Source organism: Humulus lupulus, chromosome 6 (genome assembly GCF_963169125.1).
Source record: "Humulus lupulus chromosome 6, drHumLupu1.1, whole genome shotgun sequence".
In the NCBI taxonomy this organism is placed as follows: domain Eukaryota; kingdom Viridiplantae; phylum Streptophyta; class Magnoliopsida; order Rosales; family Cannabaceae; genus Humulus; species Humulus lupulus.
The window spans coordinates 210,380,920-210,405,896 of NC_084798.1; the positions used below are offsets into that span (position 1 = coordinate 210,380,920).

The 24,977-nt window shown below is 42.9% G+C and overlaps 1 protein-coding gene across 2 annotated transcripts; it reads left to right on the forward strand.

The window, feature by feature from the left end:
• The first annotated feature begins 20,803 nt into the window (after window positions 1–20,803).
• On the forward strand, window positions 20,804–23,026 carry LOC133783103 (uncharacterized). Of its 2 annotated transcripts, none has more exons than XM_062222640.1 (3): window positions 20,804–20,963; window positions 21,045–21,382; window positions 22,760–23,026. In XM_062222640.1, the coding sequence occupies exons 2-3, from the start codon at window positions 21,093–21,095 to the stop codon at window positions 22,767–22,769; spliced, it is 300 nt and encodes a 99-aa protein (XP_062078624.1). In that variant the 5' UTR covers window positions 20,804–20,963; window positions 21,045–21,092; the 3' UTR covers window positions 22,770–23,026. The 2 variants fall into 2 exon arrangements, with proteins under 2 accessions (XP_062078624.1, XP_062078625.1); XM_062222641.1 differs by having other exon boundaries at window positions 20,805–20,963; window positions 21,075–21,382.
• Window positions 23,027–24,977: the final 1,951 nt, after the last annotated feature.

A 24,977-nucleotide genomic window follows, 5' to 3' on the forward strand; every position in this document is an offset into this window, starting at 1 on the left:
GAAATATTATTTGATACATGTCATATGCTAAATGCTATGATCATGTATCCATCTCTATATTTGTATAACTGTGGAATATGATAATTATATGCTTGTTCTTGGACCGTGAGGCGGCAAGAGGTTTAGTTATCACTGCCTAACTGGCCGTATTGGCTATTGCAGGAAGGTTTAAGTTGATAAGAATGATTCCAAGACAAACATATTCATTAGCTAGCCAGGGTGATCAAGGCTAGAATAACAATCAGGGTCAAGAGAATGACCAGAATTAGATTCCACAGCCAGCTCCTGAGAACTTGCAGCAATTATTTAATGGTTTGCAGGCTACCGTATTGAGGCAGGGAGAAGAACTCCGCCTCCTCAGACAACAACAGTTTCCTGCAGTAGCCAGTGTACCTGAGGCACCTCCTGTATCGGTGCCAACAGTTGAGCAGCTGCCAGAGGTTGGTAACAAATGGCAGCCTCTTTATGAAAGGTTCACAAAGCAGTAGCCTCCAGTATTCAAGAGCAGTGCAGATCCTGCAAAGGTAGAACAATGGATGAGCATTGTAATGACCCACTACTCTAGACTATTTGGACCATTAACGAAACTATACATAAAAAGTCTTACTAAAACATACATTTGCGAAAATACCATAATTTATTATAAACTTGTAGAAACAAAGGTTACTTTCATAAAAATAAGTAGGATATGGGTACCCATTGTCTTTAAAACAAAAATAACTTAAAAACTAAAAAGAGTTACATAGAAAATGCGGAAAATACATTTAAAACCATAAAAAAACATAAACAAGACTACATCCTCGAATCGAATAACGCTCGGCCCCTTGACTCCATTCACCATCGATACACATCCTCTAAGCGTCACGAATCTTACCGCCTCTAAAGCTTATTTTCCTGCACATAAAACAAAAAGGAATGAGCCTAATGCCCAGCAAGGAAAAATCTAACACATAGTCATAAACATAATTTCATAAGAAACATAAAGACATATCATAACACATAATACACTTATTATAATGGCCATTATTACTTGGGGTCCCATAGACTAAACAAGCTTATGCCCATGAGATTAGTGGGGTCCTACCAGCTAAATAGGCATATGCCCACAATCTTTTTGGGGTCTTGTTAGTCAAATAGGGCATAAGCCCAAGCCTACAACAAACACATGCATAACAAATTCATAACACATTCATAACATATCATAACATAACACATATGATAACATAAACATAAACATATAGATTCTAGCCTATTTTCCTTACCAAAGTTACCGGGATAAAATGGACTGAGTTGGGACTTTTTGGAACACTCCTAAAACCATAAGAAAGAGTAAGTCTAAAGAAAGGAGATGAAATGAAAGAGATGGAAAGACTAAACCATAGAAAACATACTTACCGACTTATATGCTTAAAAGCTTGGATTCCCTAACCAAAATAAGAATAAGGTTAGGGGACTGAGTAGAAGGTTTTGAGAAAGGAAATAACATAAAATACAGAAAGGAACTAGAGTTTTGGGTTTACCTCAAAGATTGCAAGATCAATCTATCATCCACCGAAATACTATAGCACTCACTTCCCAAAGTGTTTGATAAGCTTATGATGTTTAAGCTTATAGTTTTTCCCCAAACCAAGTGTTTACACTCTCACACTCACTTAACACTAGCAGCCTCTGAACTTAGAGCAAATGGTGAATAATGGCTGGGTACTAGGTCCTATTTATAGAGTTTGGGAATGAAAATATCTTGATTTTACTTGAATAAAAATAATGGCTTTTTAGGTGAAAATCATTTGAATAATCGTTCAGCAGAGGCTGAAGACTTGTTCAAAAGATGCTGGACTGTTGAAGGAGTTTGAATGGCTGAAAGGAAATGAATTCAAAAGAGTTTGAATCCATGCTGAAGGAGGCGATATATCGCCCCCTGTAGGCGATATATCGCCTGGGCCAGTATGCCCGAGGCGACCGTGCATCGTCTCGTGTTTTCCGTATCTACGTGCTGCGATATATCGCCCCCTATAGCTGCGATATATCGGCACACGCTGAATATTTAAACACGAAATTACACATTTTTAGCTAAGTTTGAATGGAGTAAACAGCCTTGACTAAGCCCTCAACGTACTAAAAGCTGCTGACTGACCCTATAACATTCAAACTTTACTCCTTATTATATTTAATCCTCAAAAATCTTTAATCCTTAATCACCATTCATAACATGTGCTTAAAATCCTATTGGTTGATATCTAAACCTTATAGTATAAAATATATAATCCTTAATATCAGTCACATTAATCAAACCTTAGGTTAACTTAATATTCTTAAACTATAGATTAAACTTAGAAAATCTATAAGTACTACTATGAGTGTCCAAATAATTCCCGGTCTGAACCAAAAATCCATAGTAACAAAGATAATGCTATAAATACTATCATACTACTATCTATCTTAGCTAAGTAAAGTTCTTGGACTCTACAAGCATAATTACCACCATCCTGGATTTTATGTGGGTGACTGGTAATGAGAGGGTGGCCTGTGCCACGTATATGTTTCGGGAAGATGCCCGAATTTGGTGGGAAGTTATATCCCAGACCAGAAACGTCAATGCCCTGAGTTGGGAAGAGTTCTAGACTCTGTTCAATGAGAAGTACTACAACGATGCCATCAGGGCAGCAAAAGCTGAAGAATTCATCAAGTTACTTTAGGGGAGTTTATCAGTGACTGAGTATGCCCTGAAGTTTAATTGATTGGCAAAGTTTGCCATGGAGCTAGTACCCACTGATGGGACTAGAAGGGAGAGGTTTCTCCAGGGGCTACAGCCTAGATTAGCCCGAGATGTTCGCATTACCACTGTGGCTGGGGTTACTACCTATGCACAGGTGGATGAGAAGGAACTCACATCTGAGAGTTCAGAGAACAATATCTGGCAAGAAAATGCAGCCATAAAAGAATTTAGGAGGACAGGTTCTCCATTTATGGGTTCTGGTAGGGGTGGAGGCCCCAGTGATCAGAAGAGGAAGGTTCCTGAAACCTTCCCAGCTCCAGGTCCTGACAGGCGGCCCCATGGTATTTCAATGGGCCGCTAGAGTGGTAGTGACATTTGGAAGACTTATCCCCCATGCCCTAGGTGCAAGAGGCATCATTTGGGAGAGTGTAGGGAAAGGGCCTTTTTTTTATGTGGAGCAGTGGGTCATCTCAAGAAAGATTGCCCTAAGGAAAGAAAGGAAGAACCCAGAAAAGCGAACAACTCGGCCCCATCTCAAGTGTTCGTGTTGACACAAGCAGAGGCTGAGGCTTCACCCTCAGTAGTTACAGGTCAGCTTGTTAGTGCTGGAACCCCTTATAATGTTTTGATTGATTCTGGTGCTACACATTCTTTATTTGCTAGTAGAATTATTGATAGACTGTGTAGATCCTGTGATTATTATGCTGTGGGGTTTGGGACTTTATTACCCACTGGGGAGTTAGTGGTATCCAGGAGATGGGTCAGATATTTTCCAATCATAGTGGAGGGTAGAGAATTATCAGTGGATTTGATAAAGTTAGTTATGACTGAGTTCGATATGATTCTGGGTATGGATTGGTTAGTGAAGTATGGGGCAACCATTGATTGCAGAAGGAAGATGGTCACCTTTGAGCCTGAAGGTGAGGCTCCTTTTGTGTTTGTTGGCACTGTGCATGGACCCCATATACCTATGATTTGTATTTTGAGGGCTAGAGATCTATTGTAAGGAGGTTGCATTGGATTCTTAGCCAGTGTGGTTGACACCACTCAGGTCATGCCAGTGAGGCCAGAAGAGACTAGATTAGTCTGTGAATTCCAGGATGTATTTCCAGAAGATTTGCCAGGGTTGCCACCACATAGAGAGTGTAATGACCCAACTATTCTAGACTCTTGCACCATTAACGAAACTATACATACAAATTCTTACTAAAACTTACATTTGCGAAAATACCATAATTTTATTAAAAAAACTTATAGAAATAAGAGTTACTTACATAAATACCAAGAAGGATATGGGATCCCATTGTTTGAAAAACAAAACATAACATGATTTATAAAATAAAGGGATTACATAGTAAATGCGGAAAATACATATAAAGACCATAAATAAATGACTTCATCCTCGAAATCGAACTCTCGACTCCTTGAATCCGTCCATCACCGATACACATTCTCTAAGCGTCCACGAATCTTACCGCCTCTAAAGCTATTTTCCTGCACATAAAACAAAAAGGAATGAGCCTAATGCCCAGCAAGGAAAATCTAACACATACATCATGTACATAAATTTCATAATAAACATAAAGACATAACATAACACTTATTACATACACATACTATAATGGCCATTATTACTTGGGGTCCCATAGACTAAACAAGTCATATGCCCATGAGATTAGTGGGGTCCTACTAGCTAAGTAGGTCATATGCCCATAATCTATTTGGGGTCTTGCTAGTCATATGGGTCATATGCCCAAGCCTACAAACATACACATTTCATAACATATTTTATAACATATTTCATAGCATAGAACATAAGATAACATAAGCATGTAACATATAGATTCTATCCTATTTTCCTTACCAAAGTTACCGGGATATGTGGACAGTGTTGGGACTTTGGAACACTCCTAATAATCATTATGGAAAAGAGTGAGTCTAATGAAGAAAAAGAGATGAAAAGGAATGGAAGACTAAACCATTGAGAAACATACTTACCAAAACTTATGTGCTCAAGAACTTAGATTTCCTAACCAAAATAAGAATTAAGGTTAGAGGCTGAGTAGAAGACTATGAGAACTTAAAAGAACAAATACATAATTGAACTAGAGTTTTGGGTTACCTTGAAGACTTGTAAGACCAATCTACACCTCAAACCGAAATACTCTAAAACCTTACTTCCCAAAGTGTTTGATAAGCTTATGATGATCAAGCTTATGATTCCCAAACCCAGGTGTTTATACTCTCACACTCACTTAGCACTTGCAGCCTCTGAACTTAGAGCAAAAGATGAATAATGGCTGGGTACTAAGTCCTATTTATAGAGTATAGGAATGAAAGGATCTAAATTTAACTTGAATAAAAATAATGGCTTTTTAGGTGAAAATAATTTGAATAATCGTTCAGCAGAGGCTGAAGATGTAATGACCCACTACTCTAGACTTTTGGACCATTAACGAAACTATACATAAAACTTACATTTTTTTTGAAAATACCATACTTTATTGGAAACTTGTAGAAATAGAGTTACTTTCATAAAATAAGTAGGATATGGGATCCCATTGTCTTAAAAACAAAACATAATTTAAAATAAAAAGACATTACATAAATAGTGCGGAAAATACATGTAAAAAGACATAAAACAAAACTACATCCTCGAATCGAATAACGCTCGGCTCCTTGACTCCATTCACCATCGATACACAATCCCAAGCATCCACGAATCTTACCGCCTCTTAAAGCTATTTTCCTGCACATAAAACAAAAAGGAATGAGCCTAATGCCCAGCAAGGAAAATCTAACACATAGTCATAAACATAATTTCATAAAAAACATAAAGACTTAACATAATACTTATAACATACACATACTATAATGGCCATTGTTACTTGGGGTCCCATAGACTAAACAAGTCATATGCCCATTAGATTAGTGGGGTCCTACTAGCTAAGTAGGTCATATGCCCATAATCTTTTGGGGTCTTGTTAGTCATATGGGTCATATGCCCAAGCCTACATACATACATACATATCATAATACATTTAATAACATAAAACATAAGATAACATAAGCATATAACATATTGATTCTACCCTATTTTCCTTACCAAAGTTACTGGGATAAGAGGACAGCGTTGGGACTTTTTGGAACACTCCTAAAACCATATATAACAGGGTGAGTCTAATGAATAAAAAGAGATGAAATAAAAGGAATGGAAAGACTAAACCATTGAAAGTCACACTTACCAAAACTTATGTGCTCAAGAACTTAGATTCCCTAACCAAAATAAGAATGAGGTTAGAAGACGGAGTAGAAGATAAGAGAAGGGAAACATAACATAAAACCAATGAACTAGAGTGTGTTGAATACCTTGAGGACTTGTAGATCAATCTAACCCTCGAACCAAAATACTATGAAATCTTACTTCCCAAAGTGTTTGATAAGCTTAAGATGATTAAGCTTATGATTTCCCCACCCAAGTGTTTAACTCTCACACTCTCCTAGCACTTGCAACTTCTGAACTTAGAGTAAAAGGTGAATAATGGCTGGGTACTAGGTCCTATTTATAGAGTTTGGGAATGAAGGAATCTTAATTTTACTTTAATAAAAATAATAGCTTTTTAGGTGAAAATAATTTGAATAATCGTTCAACAGAGGCTGAAGATTCGTTCAAAAGATGCTGGACTTATGAAGAAGTTGAATGGTTGAAAGGAAAAAGAATTCAAAAACATTTGAATTATACTGAAGGAGGCGATATATCGCCTGGGCCAGTATGCCCGAGGCGACCGTGCATCGTCTTGTGTTTTCCGTATCTACGTGCTGCGATATATCGCCCCCTATAGCTGCGATATATCGGCACACGCTGAATATTTAAACACGAAATTACACATTTTTAGCTAAGTTTGAATGGAGTAAACAGCCTTGAGTAAGCCCTCAACGTATTCAAAGCTGTTGACTGACCTTATAACATTCAAACTTTACTCCTTATTAAATTTAATCCTCAAAATACTTAATTCTTAATCATCCATTCATAACATGTGCTTAAAATCCTATTGGTCCTCATCTAAACCTTATAGTATAACAAATATTATCCTTAATATCAGTCATATAATCAAACCTTAGGTTATACTTAATATTCTTAAACTATAGGTTAAACTTAGAAAATCTATAAGTACTACTATGAGTGTCCAAATAATTCCCGGTCTAAACCAAAAATCCACAGTTACAAAGATAATACTATGCATACTATAATACTACTAAATAATTAGCTAAGTAAAGTTCTTGGACTCTACAGAAGACTCGTTCAAAAAGATGCTGGACTTATCAAGAGGTTGAATGGCTGAATGGAAAAAGAATTCAAATACTTTCAAAACATACTGAAGGAGGCGATATATCGCCCCCTGTAGGCGATATATCGCTTGGGCCAGTATGCCCGAGGCAGTCGTGCATCGTCTCATGTTTTCCGTATCTACGTGCTGCGATATATCGGCACACGCTGATTAATTAAACACGAAATGACACATTTTTAGCTAAGTTTGAATGGAGTAAACAGCCTTGACTAAGCCCTCAACGTATTCAAAGTTGCTGACTGACCTTATAGCATTCAAATTTTTACCCTTATTAAATTAAATCCTCAAAATGCTTAATCCTTAATCACCCATTCATAACATGTGCTTAAAATCCTATTGGTCCTTATCTAAACCTGTTATCCCCATTTCCTGGAAGGGCTTTGGGCCTTCACCCTGGCCCACGGTCAGGGGACCGACTCGGCATTTGGGCCTGGCCCAGGGACTCCAGACTGGGCCCGTTTGGAAGGGTCCGGGACGTCCCTCCGGGTTCATCTTCAGCTTGGACGGTCCCGGCGATGTCCGGAGCTCCCGGAGCGTCGCAGCCTACGCGTCCCTGTCCCGGAGCCTGGCATGGTCCGGGCCCGAGGTGAATGTAGCGGGCCAAAGGTAAACGGACCTGGATCACCTCCTCCCCAGTTGAAGGGCCAGGCGTCCAGGATCCTGAAACCGCCTCATTTCGCGTGGGCGTTGTCCCCCCACTTTTCGCCTGCAGAAAAAGTCGCCTTGGGATTGTCCACTGGTGTGTCAGGACTGCGCAGCCAAGTACCCTGACCGGTCTTGTCTCCTGAATCAGCCTTGTGACTCGAAGTGGTCAGAGCCAAAGTACCGTTTTGTCGTGCGAAGACTTGTGTCTCAGGTCAACTAATTGGGCCTTAGCTGGTTTGAATTTTGTGTATTGTATACCTTTTTATATTGGGCCTCCAATAGAGAGGCCCCTTGGGCACATTCCTCTGATGGGCCTGGGTCGGATCCGGCCCAGACCCGGTGTCCCCCTCAGCTTATAAATATAAGCTGTAGAACAACATAAAAAAGAGAGAAAAAAGGGGAGAGAAGGCAGACACTCTGTTCAGATATAGTCAGAAAACTCCATTGTAAAAGCTTCTTCTAGCTCTAATATATGGACTCGTGGACTAAGGCTAGTTAACGCCCCAACCACGTAAAAACCTCGTGTCGATCTTCCATTTTCATTATTATTACTAGTAAATATCATTCATTAATATAGTTGCCGAAAATCTCGGTTAACAGTTTGGTGCTTTCATTGAGAGCTGAAGGAAGCTAACGCCAACGTCGGGCCTTTTACTACGATGGTGAACACGCGTCACACCACTTTCGACCCTACCAACCCAGAGCAAGGTAACAGAGACCCGCTGCCTTCTCAGCACATTCCTCAAGACCTGCTTGAAGACGTGCCTCCTCAGACGTCTCACCAAGATGAGTCGCAAGACTACGAGGGTGAGGCAGAGTACGAAGTAGAAAATGAGGAAGAGTACTACGAGGAGAACGAGGGGGAGTATCACGATGAAGCCGCGGACCCCGGGGTCCCTCGCGACGATCAGCAAGACTCGGAGGTGACTAGACTGAGGCAGCAGATCCTGGATCAGGAAGCCAGGATGGCTGAATAGGCGGAGGCGCACCGCCGGGTGCAAGAGTTTCTGCGAGCCCTGCAAGCACTGATGGCCGCGCAGGGCCCCGCAGCCAACCCCACAGCTGGCTCGCAACCAGAAACGCAACAACCCGCTCCCCAAGCGCAAGCCGGGGGCCCCAAGGGTGCCAGCCCGATCCGTCCCCCAGTGCCTTTTCCCGACACGGCTCCAAAAGTCCCGGACAAGGAGCGACGGACGACCCGGAAGAAGACCACCCCCGTCGATAAAGCCGGGGCACGTTCACGGCCGTTACCTAGGAAAGAGAAGGTGCGCCCTGTCCCAGGACGAGGCCACCCAATCAATCCGCAGGGAGAGCGGCTGCAGGACGATCAGCCCCGGCACGCCCCAGGGGCGAACGGGCGGGAAAGGTCTTTGCACCCAAGTGCCTCGGTCAACAAGAACCGCCGGGACCGATCTCGCCGCGAGGATCGTCACGCTCTTAGCTCAGGGGACGACACTTCCTGGGTAGATCTACATGACGGGCTGAATGCCCGGAAAGAGCGGGCCCGCAAGGAAAAAATCCTTCCTCGAGACGGCGACCTCAGGAACGACATCAATGACAGGAGGAACAAGAGAATCCCCCTGGAGGATAGCACGGCCAAGCAGCTCATGGAGCAAATGGCCGCATTAAAAAAGGTGACTGACCGCTTGGTCCGCAAGCAGGAAGGCGCGGACACTAACTCTGACGAAGAGGATAAAGAGCCATGCGCGAGGCACATCCTGGACGCCGTACTGCCCAAGGGGTTCAAGATGCCAAGCCTCACCGCCTACACTGGAAGCACAGATCCTAGGGATCATCTGTCCCGGTACAACTGACTCATGACCGTGGCCCACGTCAGCGACGACGGCAAATGCCTCTGCTTCTCCATCATGTTGGGCGGTCCCGCCGAAGAGTGGTGGAAAAGGCTTAAACCGAGGTCCATCCAAACGTGGTCCGGGCTACAGTCGGCGTTCCGGAAGCAATTCGTGGCCGCCATGAGGATGGACATGCAAATCAGCGCCCTCGCCAATATTAAGCAACTACCCGCGGAGACATTGAGAGCCTATATCCAGCACTTCACTGAAGAATCCTCCAAGACCAAGGTTGATGACGGACAGCGCCTGGTGGCACTACAGTCTGGGATCCGGCCCGGGTCCCCACTCTGGGACGACATGCAGCGCAGTAAAGCCACCACTCTGGAAGAATTCATCAGGAGAGCCCAAGGATTCATCAACTGGGAGGAGGCTCAGATCCAGGCCTTCGGATGGCCGCCGGCTCCTCACCCCATCCCTCAGACGATTCCGGGTGGTGCGGGGCAGTTCCCTGCGCAGTCCTACACAACGCCCCCCATAGTCCCGGGGACGTCCGTCGCGCCCGATACCAGTTACACGCCTACGGTATACGGCCTTGCAGCTTCGGGATACGCCCCGGCCCAATCGACGCACTTCTCTGGTTATGGCGTCGCGCCGGCGGGGCACAGTATGGCCCCCATCGTAGCCCAGCAATCGCAGACCGGAGTAACCGAGGCAAGCGTGAATCCCTCCCGGGGGAAGCGGTCCGGCAAAGGCCAGAACCGGCCGGAGCTGGCCAAAAAAGGGAAGAGGGGATACGAGCCCCAATATTCAGAATACACCAACTTGGTGGACACCCGGGAAAACATCTACCTGGCTACGGAAAGAGCAGTCCACTACCAGAAGCCTAGCCCCATGTTTAAGGGGGGAAGGAATCCCAGAGACACCAGCAAATGGTGCGCCTATCACAAAGATGCGGGCCACACCACCGATGAGTGTCGACAGGTCAAAGATGAGATTGAGAACCTCATCAAGCTGGGGCACCTCCATCAGTGGGTAAGAATGCCTGTGGGCGTCCCGGGCGTGTCAGCAATCCCCGAACAATCCACGGCGCCGGTGACAACTCGTGCATACCCGCCCCAGGGAGGGTATGCACCAGGACACCCAGCGCAGGCCCCTCAGGGGACCATCGCCGCGCAGGCCCCTCAGGGGACCATCGCCGCGCAGGCCCCCGGCCCTGGAATGCCCTATCCTACCGGAGCAGCGCCCCCTCGGGTGGACGGGCACGTGGCGACCATATCGGGCAGACCCCACCTAGGAGGACCTTCGAAGAATGACCAAAAGCGCTATCTGAGCGAGCTGGACCACGACCAAGAAGTTTGCGCCCTTGTCCAGGTCCCGGCTCAGCGCCTTAAACTGATGAACCTCCCCATCACGTTCACGGAGGACGACGCCCGCAGCATCCATTTCCCGCACCACGACCCGCTGGTCGTGGATGCCCAAATTGCCGACAAGCTGGTATCCCGCGTGTTGGTGGATGACGGAAGCTCCGTCAACTTGCTGTTCAAACCTGCCTTTGCCACCATTAGCCTGACAGAGGCTGATTTGGCGTCCTGCCCGACCCAAATCTACGGCTTCAACGGAGACGCGCTTCTCCCCATGGGAAAGGTCCAGCTGCCGGTGACGCTGGGGGATGAGTTGCAGCACTCGTTCAAGTTCTGCACCTTTGTTGTGGTGGATTGCCCAACCGCTTACAACGTCATCTTCGGCCGACCCGCCCTGGTCGAGTTTGGGGCCATCACCTCCATCCGCCATCTATGCATGAAGTTCCCGTGCAGCAATGGAGGAATAGGGACTGTCCGTGAAGACCAAAAAAGCGCTCGGAAGTGTTACCATGTCTCTGCCCGTCCCGTTTATATGGTCCGGGAGGAGCCCGTCGAGCCGGCCCTCCGCCCGGTCGAGCGAGTAGTCCAGGAAGAGGACGATTTGGACCCGCGGATAGGAGATGAGCGCGTCCTGGAGCCGATGGACGAAATAGAAGAGGTATGCATCAGCGAAATCGACCCGGCCAGAGTCATCCAAGTGGGAAGGAGCTTGCCGGCGGACGTTCGGGCCGCCATCATCGCCCGAGTCCAGGAAAACCAGGATCTTCTGGCATGGTCCCACTCTGATATGACCAGGATCGACCGCAATATCATCTGCCACGCGTTAAGTATTGACCCAAACGCGACCCCGGTCCGCCAGAAGCGCAGACCTTTGGGGACGGAAAGGGCCGAGGCCCTCAAGCTGGAGGTAGAGAAGTTTTCTTCCATCAACTTCATCCGCGAAGCTGTATACCCCGTATGGCTGGCCAACCCGGTCTTGGTGCCGAAACCTAACGGGACCTGGAGGACTTGCATCGACTTCACGGACCTCAACAAAGCGTGTCCGAAGGACTGCTTCCCGCTCCCTCGAATAGACCAAATGGTGGACGCTACGTCCGGTTACGAGATCTTGAGTTTCATGGACGCCTACTCGGGCTACAACCAGATCTCCATGCACGTGGTGGATCAGGAGCACACTAGTTTCCAAACCGACAAGGGCATCTATTGCTACATAGCCATGCCTTTCGGACTCAAAAATGCCGAAGCAACTTACCAGAGGCTCGTCAATCGAATGTTTCGGGCCCAGCTAGGGCGAAACATGGAAGTATACATTGGCGATATGCTGGTCAAGTCCAAGACGTTGCGGGACCACTCGGAGGATTTGGCGGAGGCTTTCGCAGTTATCTGGAAATACGGGATGAAGCTGAACCCTAAGAAGTGCACTTTCGGCGTAGCTTCCGGGAAGTTCTTGGGCTTCATAGTGAGATTCCGAGGAATCGAAGTCAACCCAGAGAAGATCAAGGCACTGATCGACATGGCCTCTCCCCGGAAGCACAAGGATGTTCAAAGCCTGACGGGGCGGGTGGCCGCCCTGAGCCGTTTCATTTCCAAGGCCACGGACAAGTGCGTCCCTTTTTTCAACGTCCTTCGGGGAAGCCAGTGGTTCGAGTGGTCACCCGAGTGCGAAGAAGCCTTCCAGAAGCTGAAAGAACACTTGGCCAAGGTCCCCATCCTGGAGAAGCCAGTCGAAGGAGAGCCTTTGTACCTATACCTGGCTGTGACCGAGCATGCCATCAGCGCCGCATTGGTACGAGAAGAGGAAATGACACAACTCCCGGTATACTACGTGAGCAAGCGGCAACTAGACGCCATACGTGACTCGAGCGAGTATTAGACAGATTTCGGGGGAGTATCAGACCAAGATAGAGCGAATGGCGGCATACGTGACTCGAGCGAGGGAGATGCTCCAGACGTTCGCGGCGCATTCCATCCGCCAGATTCCCCGGGAGAAGAACGTGTTCGCAGATACATTAGCGAAGCTGGCAACCGACGCAGAGGCCGAACTGGCCGGACCGGTCCCCGTCAACCATCTCCCCGTCCCAAGCATCAGAGCTCCCACCATCAATACGGTCGACCACTCCACTTCCTGGATGGGGCCACTGACCCGATACCTGTCTACCGGGGAAGTTCCGAGCGATAGAGCCGCGTCAAGGAAACTCTTGTACCAGGCACACCGGTACGTCATGATGGACGGGAAACTCTACCGCCGAGGGCTGTCTATGCCTTACCTTAGGTGCGTGTCCGGTACTGAGCTGAGTGCCATCATGCATGAAGTGCACGAGGGGTTTTGCGGAGATCACACTGCCGGGCCCAGCCTGTCCAAGAAGATTTTGCGCCAAGGATACTTCTGGCCCACCATGAAGAAAGACTGCATAGACTATGTCTGCAAGTGCGAACAGTGCCAGAGGTACGCGAAGATCCCTCGGGCCTCCCCAACAGAGATAACCTTGATGAACAGTCCCTGGCCCTTTGTAGTGTGGGGGATCAATCTTGTGGGATCTCTCCCGACCGGGAAGGGAGGGGTAAAGTATGCCATTGTGGCGGTAGACTATTTCACGAAATGGGTCGAGGCGGAGCCCATGAACATGATCACGTCCAAGAAGACCCTAGATTTCATCGTCAACAACATAGTGTGTCAATATGGCCTCCCCTACAAAATTGTGTCCGACAACAGGAAGCAATTTGACAACTTCCACTTCACGGATTTTTGCGAAAGACACGGTATAGTGAAGAGTTTCTCGGCAGTCGCCAGACCACAAGCGAACGGGCAGGCCGAAGCCGTAAACAAAATCCTAAAAGGGACGCTGAAGAAAAAGCTCCAGGCCTGTAAGAGCAAATGGCACGAGGAACTCCCCCGCGTGTTGTGGGCCTACCGGACGACAGAAAGGACGTCAACCGGGCACACCCCCTACTCAATGGTGTATGGATGCGAAGCCGTCATCCCAATTGAAACGACCATCCCGTCCCATCGACGCGACACATATGATCCCGCCCAGAACCACGCCTTACTCCAGGAATCGCTGGACCTTATCGAGGAGATCCGGGAAGAGTCGCAAGTGCAGTTGAAGATGTACCAGGGCAAGATTGCTCGGCATTTCAACTCCAGAGTCAAGAGCCATAAGTTTGAAATCGGCGATCTAGTGTTGTGGAGGGTCTTCCCTGCCACTCAGGATCCGGGAGTAGGGGTTCTGGGCCCTAATTGGGAAGGGCCGTATGAGATCCAGCACGAGGTCTGCCCCGGAACGTACCGCCTGAAGTGGCTCGATGGCTCCGAGGTTCCGCGAGCCTGGAACGCAGAACACCTCCGTAAATACTACCAGTAATGCCTGACATCCGGGGGGTGCTTCCAGGTGCTGGTAGGAGCAAGGTAGCCACTCCGCAGCTGCAGCCTGTAAAAGTCGTCCAGGCTCTTGTTTTTAACGCTGACCTGCGGCACCAACTTGTAGAAGTACAAGACTTCTGCCGGGGTAGGCTCCGCGATCTCCTTCGCGACACTGAACACCTTCCACCCAGCAAGCAGGCGGTATGCTTGCGGCAACAGTTGGAACGGTGCGATTCCCACATATGTCAGGAACCGCACGAAATAGTCATGAAGCGGGAGCGTAGCTCCCTCACTGATGTGACCAGCACTCCAGGCCCCGAATCCATCCACGGTCGTGTGCGCCCTTTCCTCTAGCCTGGCCATGCGATTGTGGAAGAGGCCCAAAGTTGATTCGATGCCCAGCCGCATCTCCAGGAGCAGCATCATCTGGTAGTTCCGGAACGAGTTAGCCATTACGTCCATTTCCCACCTGTTGCCTGTGGGCGTCTTGGATCCGGGAACGACTACAGGGGCCCTGTTGACCTCTTCTTCGGAATGGAGTGTGACACCCGTGGCCATGATTGACGATCTGGGAACAAAGAAAGAAAGACCAAGCAGTCAGTACCTAAACCCAAAAATGTCGGTCGAGGTACAGGGAGTCTCCTAAGGACTGCTTGGAGTCCCGTCGGACCAGGCCCGGGACCCCGAAAAGCCCCGGGACCCTGATCGGGAGAGAAGGCTACTAAGGTCCACCCCTTGTCCGGGAAGCATCCGAGCACGGTGCCACCCAAACCAGGCAGCCTTCCTAACAAATTCTAAAGCACAGGGCCTAGGCGCATGCATCTAGAGAGCATAAGTCCACAAAGTTGGTAACAGAGTTAGAAAAGACTTACTGTGTGGTATCGACCGTTGAGGCTGGCGATTGTCCGACCGTAAGGATGGCAAAACCTCGTTCTTGAAGTGGCACAGCCGGTGCAGCAGTTCATCGGCAGGACAGACCCGAGAAGCACCGTCGGGTTGCAGAACGAAGGTTGAGGCTCTGGGAAGCAGGCGGTGGCGCAGAACTAGCAAACGGCGGAGTATTTCGTCGGCGAGGTCAGACATGCAAAGCTCTAACAAGCGTTCGGGTTTTTTCTTAAGCTGTTTTGAAAATGGAAAAGTGCCGAATGTTGTTCTCTGGGAGCCTTTATATCAGCCCCCAAATTCTGGCCCACGATCCAACGGCCAGGTGCCTCTTCATCCGACAATCAAGAATCGCGCAGGGGGCATTTATGAGTCCTTTTGGTCTGGATCCTCGGCGCCTCAAATCCAACGGTCCAGGAGTGGCGGATGCCAAAGGACGCCCCATCCTATGGTCCACCTCGTTCCAGGGACATTAATGATGACTCCCCCGTGCGTATGTGACGCCTCGTGACGTGCACTGACACCACAGTCTAGGCCTAGCGGCCTTTGGGAGGCCTAGGCGACTCTTCGAGGCCCTTGCAACAATCACTAGGCTACACGTGTGTCGCTTTTTCCTAAAGCGAGCCAAAGGTAAACGTCCCCGGATCACGGTAAACGATCCGGGCTAAACCACCTGCCACTGCCACGGCCTTTCGGCCAAGCCTCCTAGCCCGGACAGGAACTGGGGAGACAATTTGGCGAGCGCCGCGAGGGTGGTGCAACCCTCCTCCCGGCTAGCCCGGGTGAAGGCTTGGGGGGTAAATGTTATCCCCATTTCCTGGAAGGGCTTTGGGCCTTCGCCCTGGCCCACGGTCAGGGGACCGACTCGGCATTTGGGCCTGGCCCAGGGACTCCAGACTAGGCCCGTTTGGAAGGGTCCAGGACGTCCCTCCGGGTTCATCTTCAGCTTGGACGGTCCCGACGATGTCCGGAGCGCCCGGAGCGTCGCGACCTACGCGTCCCTGTCCCAGAGCCTGGCATGGTCCGGGGCCGAGGTGAATGTAGCGGGCCAAAGGTAAACGGACCTGGATCACCTCCTCCCCAGTTGAAGGGCCAGGCATCCAGGATCCTGAAACCGCCTCATTTCGCGTGGGCGTTGTCCCCCCACTTTTCGCCTGCAGAAAAAGTCGCCTTGGGATTGTCCACTGGTGTGTCAGGACTGCGCAGCCAAGTACCCTGACCGGTCTTGTCTCCTGAATTAGCCTCGTGACTCGAAGTGGTCAGAGCCAAAGTGTCGTTTTGTCGGGCGAAGACTTGTGTCTCAGGTCAACTAATTGGGCCTTAGCTGGTTTGAATTTTGTGTATTGTATACCTTTTTATATTGGGCCTCCAATAGAGAGGCCCCTTGGGCACATTCCTCTGATGGGCCTGGGTCGGATCCGGCCCAGACCCGGTGTCCCCCTCAGCTTATAAATATAAGCTGTAGAACAACGTAAAAAAAAGAGAAAAAAAGGGAGAGAAGGCAGACACTCTGTTCAGATATAGTCAGAAAACTCAATTGTAAAAGCTTCTTCTAGCTCTAATATATGGACTCGTGGACTAAGGCTAGTTAACGCCCCAACCACGTAAAAACCTCGTGTCGATCTTCCATTTTCATTATTATTACTAGTAAATATCATTCATTAATATAGTTGCCGAAAATCTCGGTTAACAGTAATGAATGTAACAGTAGCCATACTTTCTCTTTAATTGTTCCGAACAAAGTGTTCTTGTTCCTTCCCCCTAACATAGGCAACCTCAGGAAGGTTTCTGTGTTGTCAGTTGTTTGCATATTTAGGGAGGACACATAAAGTGATTGCATCTCCTCAAGGGTATTTGGTGAGAAAAATAGAAGAGATTTGTTGAAGTTGATCATCTATCCAAAATGACATAGAAGATTGTAAGTCTTTCATAAATCAAACTTAGAAACAAAATAGAATATTAGGAGTAAATTAGAATACAAATATAACTACTTATTGTAAACTTGTTATTGTACCTGTCCTGAACAATCAGAGTAAATGGAAAAAATTATTTGGATAGATTGCAAGGATCTTTCAGAAGACTATCATCTGCGAAAAAAAGATGACTACTAAGGGGGGCATTTTTAGCTATCTTTAAGCCTAAGATACCTCTTCGACTTTCTGCTTGGCGTAGAAGTGCTGAAAAACCTTCTGCACAAATTAGAAACAGGTGTGGTGAGAGAAGGTCTCCTTGTCGTAGGCCTATTGAGGGAATCAATTCACCATACACTTGACCGTTTATTTGAAATGAATAGTGGACTGAAGAAACACATTTCATTATCTTGCAGACCCATTGATGCTTGAAACCCAATTTTAAAAGCATTCTTTCTATGAATATCCATGCCACCCTACCAGGCTTTGCTCATATCTAGTTTCATTGTTGCATAACATCTTTTTCCACTATTAAGTCTTAAACTATGCAAGCATGTAGAGTCCAAGAACTTTACTTAGCTAGTTAGATAGTAGTATTATAGTATTTATAGCATTATCTTTGTAACTGTGGATTTTTGGTTCAGACCGGGAATTATTTGGACACTCATGGTAGTACTTATAGATTTTCTAAGTTTAACCTATAGTTTAAGAATATTAATGTTAACCTAAGGTTTGATAATATGACTGATATTAAGGATAATATTTATTATACTATAAGGTTTAGATAAGGACCAATAGGATTTTAAGCAATAGGATTTTAAGCACATGTTATGTATGGATGATTAAGGATTAAGTATTTTGAGGATTAAATTTAATAAGGGTAAAAGTTTGAATGCTATAAGGTCAGTCAGCAGCTTTGAATACGTTGAGGGCTTAGTCAAGGCTGTTTACTCCATTCAAACTTAGCTAAAAATGTGTAATTTCGTGTTTAATTAATCAGCGTGTGTCGATATATCGCAACTATAGGGGCGATATATCGCAGCACGTAGATACAGAAAACACGAGACGATGCACGACAGCCTCAGGCATACTCGCCCAGGCGATATATCGCCTCCTTCAGTATATTTCAAAAGTTTTTGAATTCTTTTTCCTTTCAGCCATTCAACCTCTTGATAAGTCCAGCACCTTTTTGAACGAGTCTTCAGCCTCTGCTGAATGATTATTCAAATTATTTTCACCTAAAAAGCTATTCTTTTTATTCAAGTAAAATTTAGATCCTTTCATTCCTAAACTCTATAAATAGGACCTAGTACCCAGCCATTATTCATCTTTTGCTCTAAGTTCAGAGGCTGCAAGTGCTAAGTGAGTGTGAGAGTGTAAACACCTGGGTTGGGGAATCATAAGCTTGATCACCATAAGCTTATCAAACACTTGGGGAAGTAAGGTTCCATAGTATTTCAGTTCGAGATTTAGATTGGTCTACAAGTCTTCAAGGTATTTCTATACCCTAGTTCATTAGTATTATGTTATTTTCTTTCTCATAGTCTTCTACTCAGTCTTCTAACCTTATTCTTATTTTGGTTAGGAAATCTAAGAACTTACACATAAGTTTTTGGTAAGTATGTTTCTCAAAGGTTTAGTCATTCCATTCCTTCCATTCTTTTCATTACTTTTTCTTCAATCTACTCACCCTGTTATATATGGTTTTAGGAGTGTTCCAAAAGTCCCAACGCTGTCATCTTATCCCGGTAACTTTGGTAAGGAAAATAGGATAGAATCTATATGTTTTATGCTTATGTTATCTTATGTTTTATGTTATGAAATATGTTATAAAATATGTTATGAATATGTATGTTTGTAGGCTTGGGCATATGACCCATATGACTAACAAGACCCCAAATAGATTATGGGCATATGACCTACTTAGCTAGTAGGACCCCACCAATCTAATGGGCATATGACTTGTTTAGTCTATGGGACCCCAAGTAATAATGGCCATTATAGTATGTATATGAAATAAGTGTAATGTTATGTTTTTATGTTTCTTATGAAATTTATGTATACGAACTATGTGGTAGATTTTCCTTGCTGGGCATTAGGCTCATTCCTTTTTGTTTATATGTGCAGGAAAATAGCTATAATGGCGGTAAGATTCGTGGATGCTTGGGAGAATGTGTATCGATGATGAATGGATTCAAGGAGTCGAGAGTTCGATTTCGAGGATGTAGTCTTTTATTTATGGTTTATGTGTATTTTTCCGCACCTATTTATGTAATCTCTTTTTATTTCAATTAAGCTATGTTTTCTTTTTAAAACAATGGGATCTCATATCCTGCTTTGAATTATGTAAGTTTTAACTCTTATTTTTACAAGTTTCTTAATAAAGTTATGGTATTTTCGCAATGTAAGTTTTATTAAGGTTAGTATGTATAGTTTCGTTAATGGTCCAAAAGTCTAGAGTAGTTGGGTCATTACAAAGCACTCACAGGCTATCAATGCATTGTCCGTTATCAGTCTGCCTGGAACAAACACACTTTGGGTTCCATGTATAATTGCTGGTAGAAAAAGTATTAGTCTATTAATTAAAACCTTTGAAATGATTTTGTAAAGAGATGTTCTTAAATGGAATTGGTATGAGAGGAATTTATATAAATTGGAAATTATATTTTATATGGATTTTTTATTGAAGCAAATTTTGGCAATATTTTAAGGAGTTAGTTGGTTATAACTAGGGAATGTAATTGGTTACCTTAATTTGTAATCTCATACACAATTAAAACACTTTCTATGTTTTAGCAATTAAACTTCACATCAATATCAAATGACTTTTATTGAAAAAGAAAATTACAAATTCTAAAATTTACAAAGTTCTTGATTGTTGTCAATTTTTGGTCAATCAATGCACATATATCAGTAGGTTTAAATAAATTTTTTCGATTTTTTAGCTCATAAATTTGTTGTGATTTGAGAATACACATTGTGATCCGCATCATTATCATTATAATCAATAGAATAGTTCTGAAATAATTCTGAAATTAATAGTTTCGAAATTAGTAGAATATTTAGGAATTTAATAGCTTTGAAATTGAAGAAAATTGCAGTAAAATAGAACTAAGGCAGAATAAAACTTTTACAAACCTTGTTTCTTGATTGGATGCCGAAGAGTGCAGTTGTGCTACTTTGACAGGTGGAGGCCTGCAACTTCTGATTGTTGCAGTAAAATAAAATTGGGGCAGAACAAGTTTTGCAAACTTGTTTCTTGATTGGAGTTGGAGATTCACGTCACTAGAGATGTCGAAGAAGAATTGATCGGAGGATGTCGATGTTATAGTGCAACGAAGTTGTTCGGAGGTTGCCGAAGATGGAAGGTGTTGCCGAAGATGGAGACGTTGCTGAAGAGATGTTGAGTTGAAGAAGCTTTGTTTAATTTAATGTTAGAGTAGTATTGTAGTGTTAATTACCATATTAACCCTTCTTTGTGCGATGTGCTTTTGTTTAAATTTAAGTTGTCATATGTAATTACTAATTAGTTTCTCATAAACTATGTAGTTTTTAATTAAATTTTTCAAACAAAATAGTAAAAGTATAATTATCATCATTATTAATATTTAAAAGTCATATATTATGACAAATTTCCCATTATAAAATTATAATTTTTTATATATAAACCTCCATTCCTCTAAAAAAAATAAAAAAAAGCCTTAATTTGGCACGTGGTACTCTTCTTTTTTTCGATTAAAAAAATAAAAATTAAAAGTTCACACTTTTTTTTTTGACAAAAAGTTCACACTTCTTTAGTTTGCCTCAGCCGCACAAAACCCTCCAACTCCGTCTCCATCTCCGGCTCCGGCTCCAGCTCCGACACATCTCTCTAAATCTTCGTTTTTCAATCTCTCCCTCCGTCAGTCCACGGCGCCGCTCCTTCGTTTTCTCCTAATTCGGTCAGGTTCGCCCTATCTCTCTCTCAAACAGAATATCAATCCGAGGGCTTTACTAATTTTCACTAATTTTTTCCCTGAAAATCTAGTCTTGAAAAGCACACAATTTCTTTGTTCAGAACAACCGAGTTGTTAAAATGAACTCTGTGGCGAAGCAGGCATTAACCCTGTTGAAACAACCGAATCAACAACTTCAACAATGTAGAGGAATTAGGGTTAAGGTGCTTAACGGCAACCTGGAGCGTGCCCTAACGTTTATGCAGCGGAAGATGCAGTCGAGTGGGATCGAGCGACTTATTAAGAACGAGCAGACTCATCACATCAAGAACTCAGAGAAGCGAGTTTTGGCCCGGAAGAACCTCGAGCTTAAGATTCGATCCCAAGAGCTTGCTCGTAAGCTCCGAGCTATCCTCATCAAGAAAGTCAGGTACTTTCAGTATTTGATAATTTTGGGTCTCATTGGTTAATATATCTGAATTGGTAGCTGATAGGGCCCGAAATTGAGTGAATGTAGTGTGTTGTTACGAAGTTTCACTACAGTAAACAAGAACAACACACTGGGTGTTCATCAATGGAATTAGCAGTGTATAGTTAGGGCTTGTTTTAAGCTTGTGACAACTCCTATTTTAGTCTTCAAATATAAAGAATGGAAGGTATCCCTGCATACTTTGAGTTAGTTAGTATTCAACTTCTGTTTATATTTTGTGGGTCAATCTTATAATGAGATTAGGAGGAGTTTTTATGGGAACATGGTGTTTTTATCCTTCGTTCTTTGGGTACAATACAAATGACCCCCCTATGGGATTAGTAGTGGATAGTTTGGACTTGTTTTTAGCTTGTGGGAACTCCTAATTAGTCTTCAGAAATCAGAATACGAAGAATGGAAGGTAGCCCTGTATACATTCAATTAGTTTGATCATGGCTTGGCTTGTTGCTTGTGTAGGATTCAACTTTTATTTATATTTTGTGGATCAATCTTGTAATGAGATTATGAGAAGTTTTTATGGGAGTATGGTGGTTTTCTTCTTCATTCTTTGGATACAATACAAATGACACACCAACGTTTTTCATTCTTCTGTCTTTTTCTTCTCTAGAAAGCTATAAAAAAAAAAAGCAATTATGCATGTATTGAATGCTCAAAACTAGTTAGAAAACTCATGAAATTACTAGTTGTAATATAGGTGCTTTTGATTGAATTCGTATTCTGGGAATTTAAAGAATACATAATGGTCAAAGTATCCGTCTTTTGACAGGTTTAAATTGGAGCTTAGTTGTAGATATGGTTTGTAGTGTAGTACTTTTAGGTCCTTTTGGTTAGATTCTTAGTATCTGCATTCAAAGAAGAGCTCAGAGTGAAAAACAATGTTGAGTCAGGCCCTCTATGCCTGAACAACTGTATTGGAGGTCAAGACTGCCAGGTTTAGTATCAGGTCCTTTTGTGGATTAGATTCTTATTCCAGGATTTTAAAGAAGATATATTGGCCAAAGCTCCGTCTGTTTACAGGTCTAAATTGGTGCTAGTGAACTGATAAGATTTCTTTTTGTAGTTTGGGATGCTTTGGATTAGATTCTTAGTTTGGGTTTGAAAGAAGAAAAATTGGTCGAAATTCCATATATTTACATTATAGGTTTAAATTAGAACTCTATGCCTCATTAATAGCTGATTTGTCTACCAAACTTTGATAGTCTTCATCTTCACTCATTAAAGAGTAACTCTTCTAACTTCTTTCCTCGTCCTTGCATTTCATATGTATTCTTCTAAGTCTGCTTATATGTACTCGCATTCTGTCTTCGAATATTGCAGGGGTCTATGAGACTAGAGCTGGAGTTTTTTACTTGATGGGAAGCAGAGACTATAAATGTTGTTTCTCCGGAAGATACCTCAAGACATGTTCAGAATTTGCCTATTATTCTTGGATATTGAAACTTTCAACGTTTTGTAGTTAAACTTCATTGGCACTCCCAGCTTTGAAATTTGCTTGGCGCTTTGTTGTTTATGGGAAAGCATGCACTTGTAGAGTTTTTTTTTTGTTCTTCAAATGCATTTAATAATAAATGACTTTCAGAATGAGCAATGCTGTGTGAGGCACTGGTGTTGTTTAGCACTATACTCTAATACTGGTAAATTTGGGATTAATTTGGTGCCGATGGTTTGTGAATTTAGGATAGATAAAATAGTGATGATTTGTTATAGTTTAGAATGTTTGATGAGTAGTAGTAGTATTTACTCAGGTTATGATATTATCGTTGATGTAGTTGAGTGGACAAGTGACGAAATTTGGATTTGGAGGAGTAAGGTTTATAATTTAGAGAGTATAAAATAATAGAAAGTAGTAGAGTTTTATTGATGGTTTGTTGTTTCTAGTACGCCATTTGCTAACCATGATGGGGTAATTATAGTAGCTACTTTATTTTACATTTGTGGCTAGAATTACTTGTTCTAGATTCTTTTTTTACTAGAAGGAATATTAACCACACAAATTTTCTTGTTTCTCAAGCATGACTAGAATGTTCTAGACTTAAGTTTTCTAGAAATGCTTATAAGAAATTCTAGAGTAATCTAGTTCTACAAATTTCTAGAAAATTTTAGAGTAAAGTATTCTACAAATGTCAGGCACATTCAAGAGCATTCAAGAAATGTGTAGCAACCTCTAGTAAGTGCTTAATATTATTCTTTAAAGAATACAATTTAAGTAGAGAATTTTTCATATATTTTAACTTTTTTCAATTTTTCAAAATATATGGTCCCATCTCATTCCTTTGCGTAATAAGTTTAAATTCATAGCAACTTTATTAGCATCTTCTTTTTCATGAATTGTTTTAACAGGTACTTAAAAGTGAATTATGGCTGAAATGATCTTTGATGCCTTGACATAACGTACTATCTGTCTTGATAATTGGTTTGCTTTGAAAACATGACTCAGAATTTGTCCTTTACAATATTCAACTTTTTTGTTCTTTCTACTCATTGATTGTCCTTGTCTAATTATGGCTCAAGTGACGAAGCCAGAAACTTAGCTCATCTTTGTAGCCAGAAACTTAGGTTGAACTTTGAATAAATATTACTAATATGAGTAAAAATAAATGATAAATTTATATATATGGTTTAAAAACAAATTTATATCTTTTTATTATATAATAAGTAAATGTATGCTCTATTATATTTAGTTATTCATATTAAATTAAAAAAATTTAACTAGTTTGATATTCCTTCAAAGATGTATACATACACATATAAAAACATACAAATAGATTGTTACTTACAAAATTGTAAGTGAACTTAATTAGTTTAAGTGATGGCTTTAAAAGTGTAAGGAAAGTCATATATATGTTTAGTAAGAAGAAAAAGAAAAATTAACACACATATATAATATAAGGAGTAATCATATATGCATCCAAAATATATACTCAAATATTACACACAGTGATGTGGCAGTTTGACCTAGTCAATCACATTTATTAAAATTAGGACCCACTGTTTTAAAAAGTAGTGACACGTCACTGTGTATAATATTGGATGCATATATCATTACTCATAATATAAATATTTTTTTTTAAAATATCAGTGAGGGCTTAAGCCTCTTTTCAGCCTAAAGTGCCTCCGTCGCTGCACAGGCTTATCTATTATCATAACACCAACACCAAATTCAATTCAACTATGAGGCATTACATTTTGAAAGAGAATTTGATAATTTCGTTGAATTTACACTAAGCAACAGGAACGACCTTAAAGGTTATTTTGCCAAAAAATTTACTTACATAAAAAAATTACTATAATAATATCATATATATACTATTTACAAAATTATATACAATGTATACCTTTTTTATAAACATCTATTCTATATAATAAGTGTGTAGATAACATAAATTTTTTGTTTTAACAATTTTTTATTTTTTTAATGTTCATTTTAATAGAATATTCTTATATTTAACAGAATATTTTTATATTTAACGGTAGTTTGTAAATACTTCAACTTAAATAAAATAAAATAAATAATTAAAAAAATTAAAATAAGATA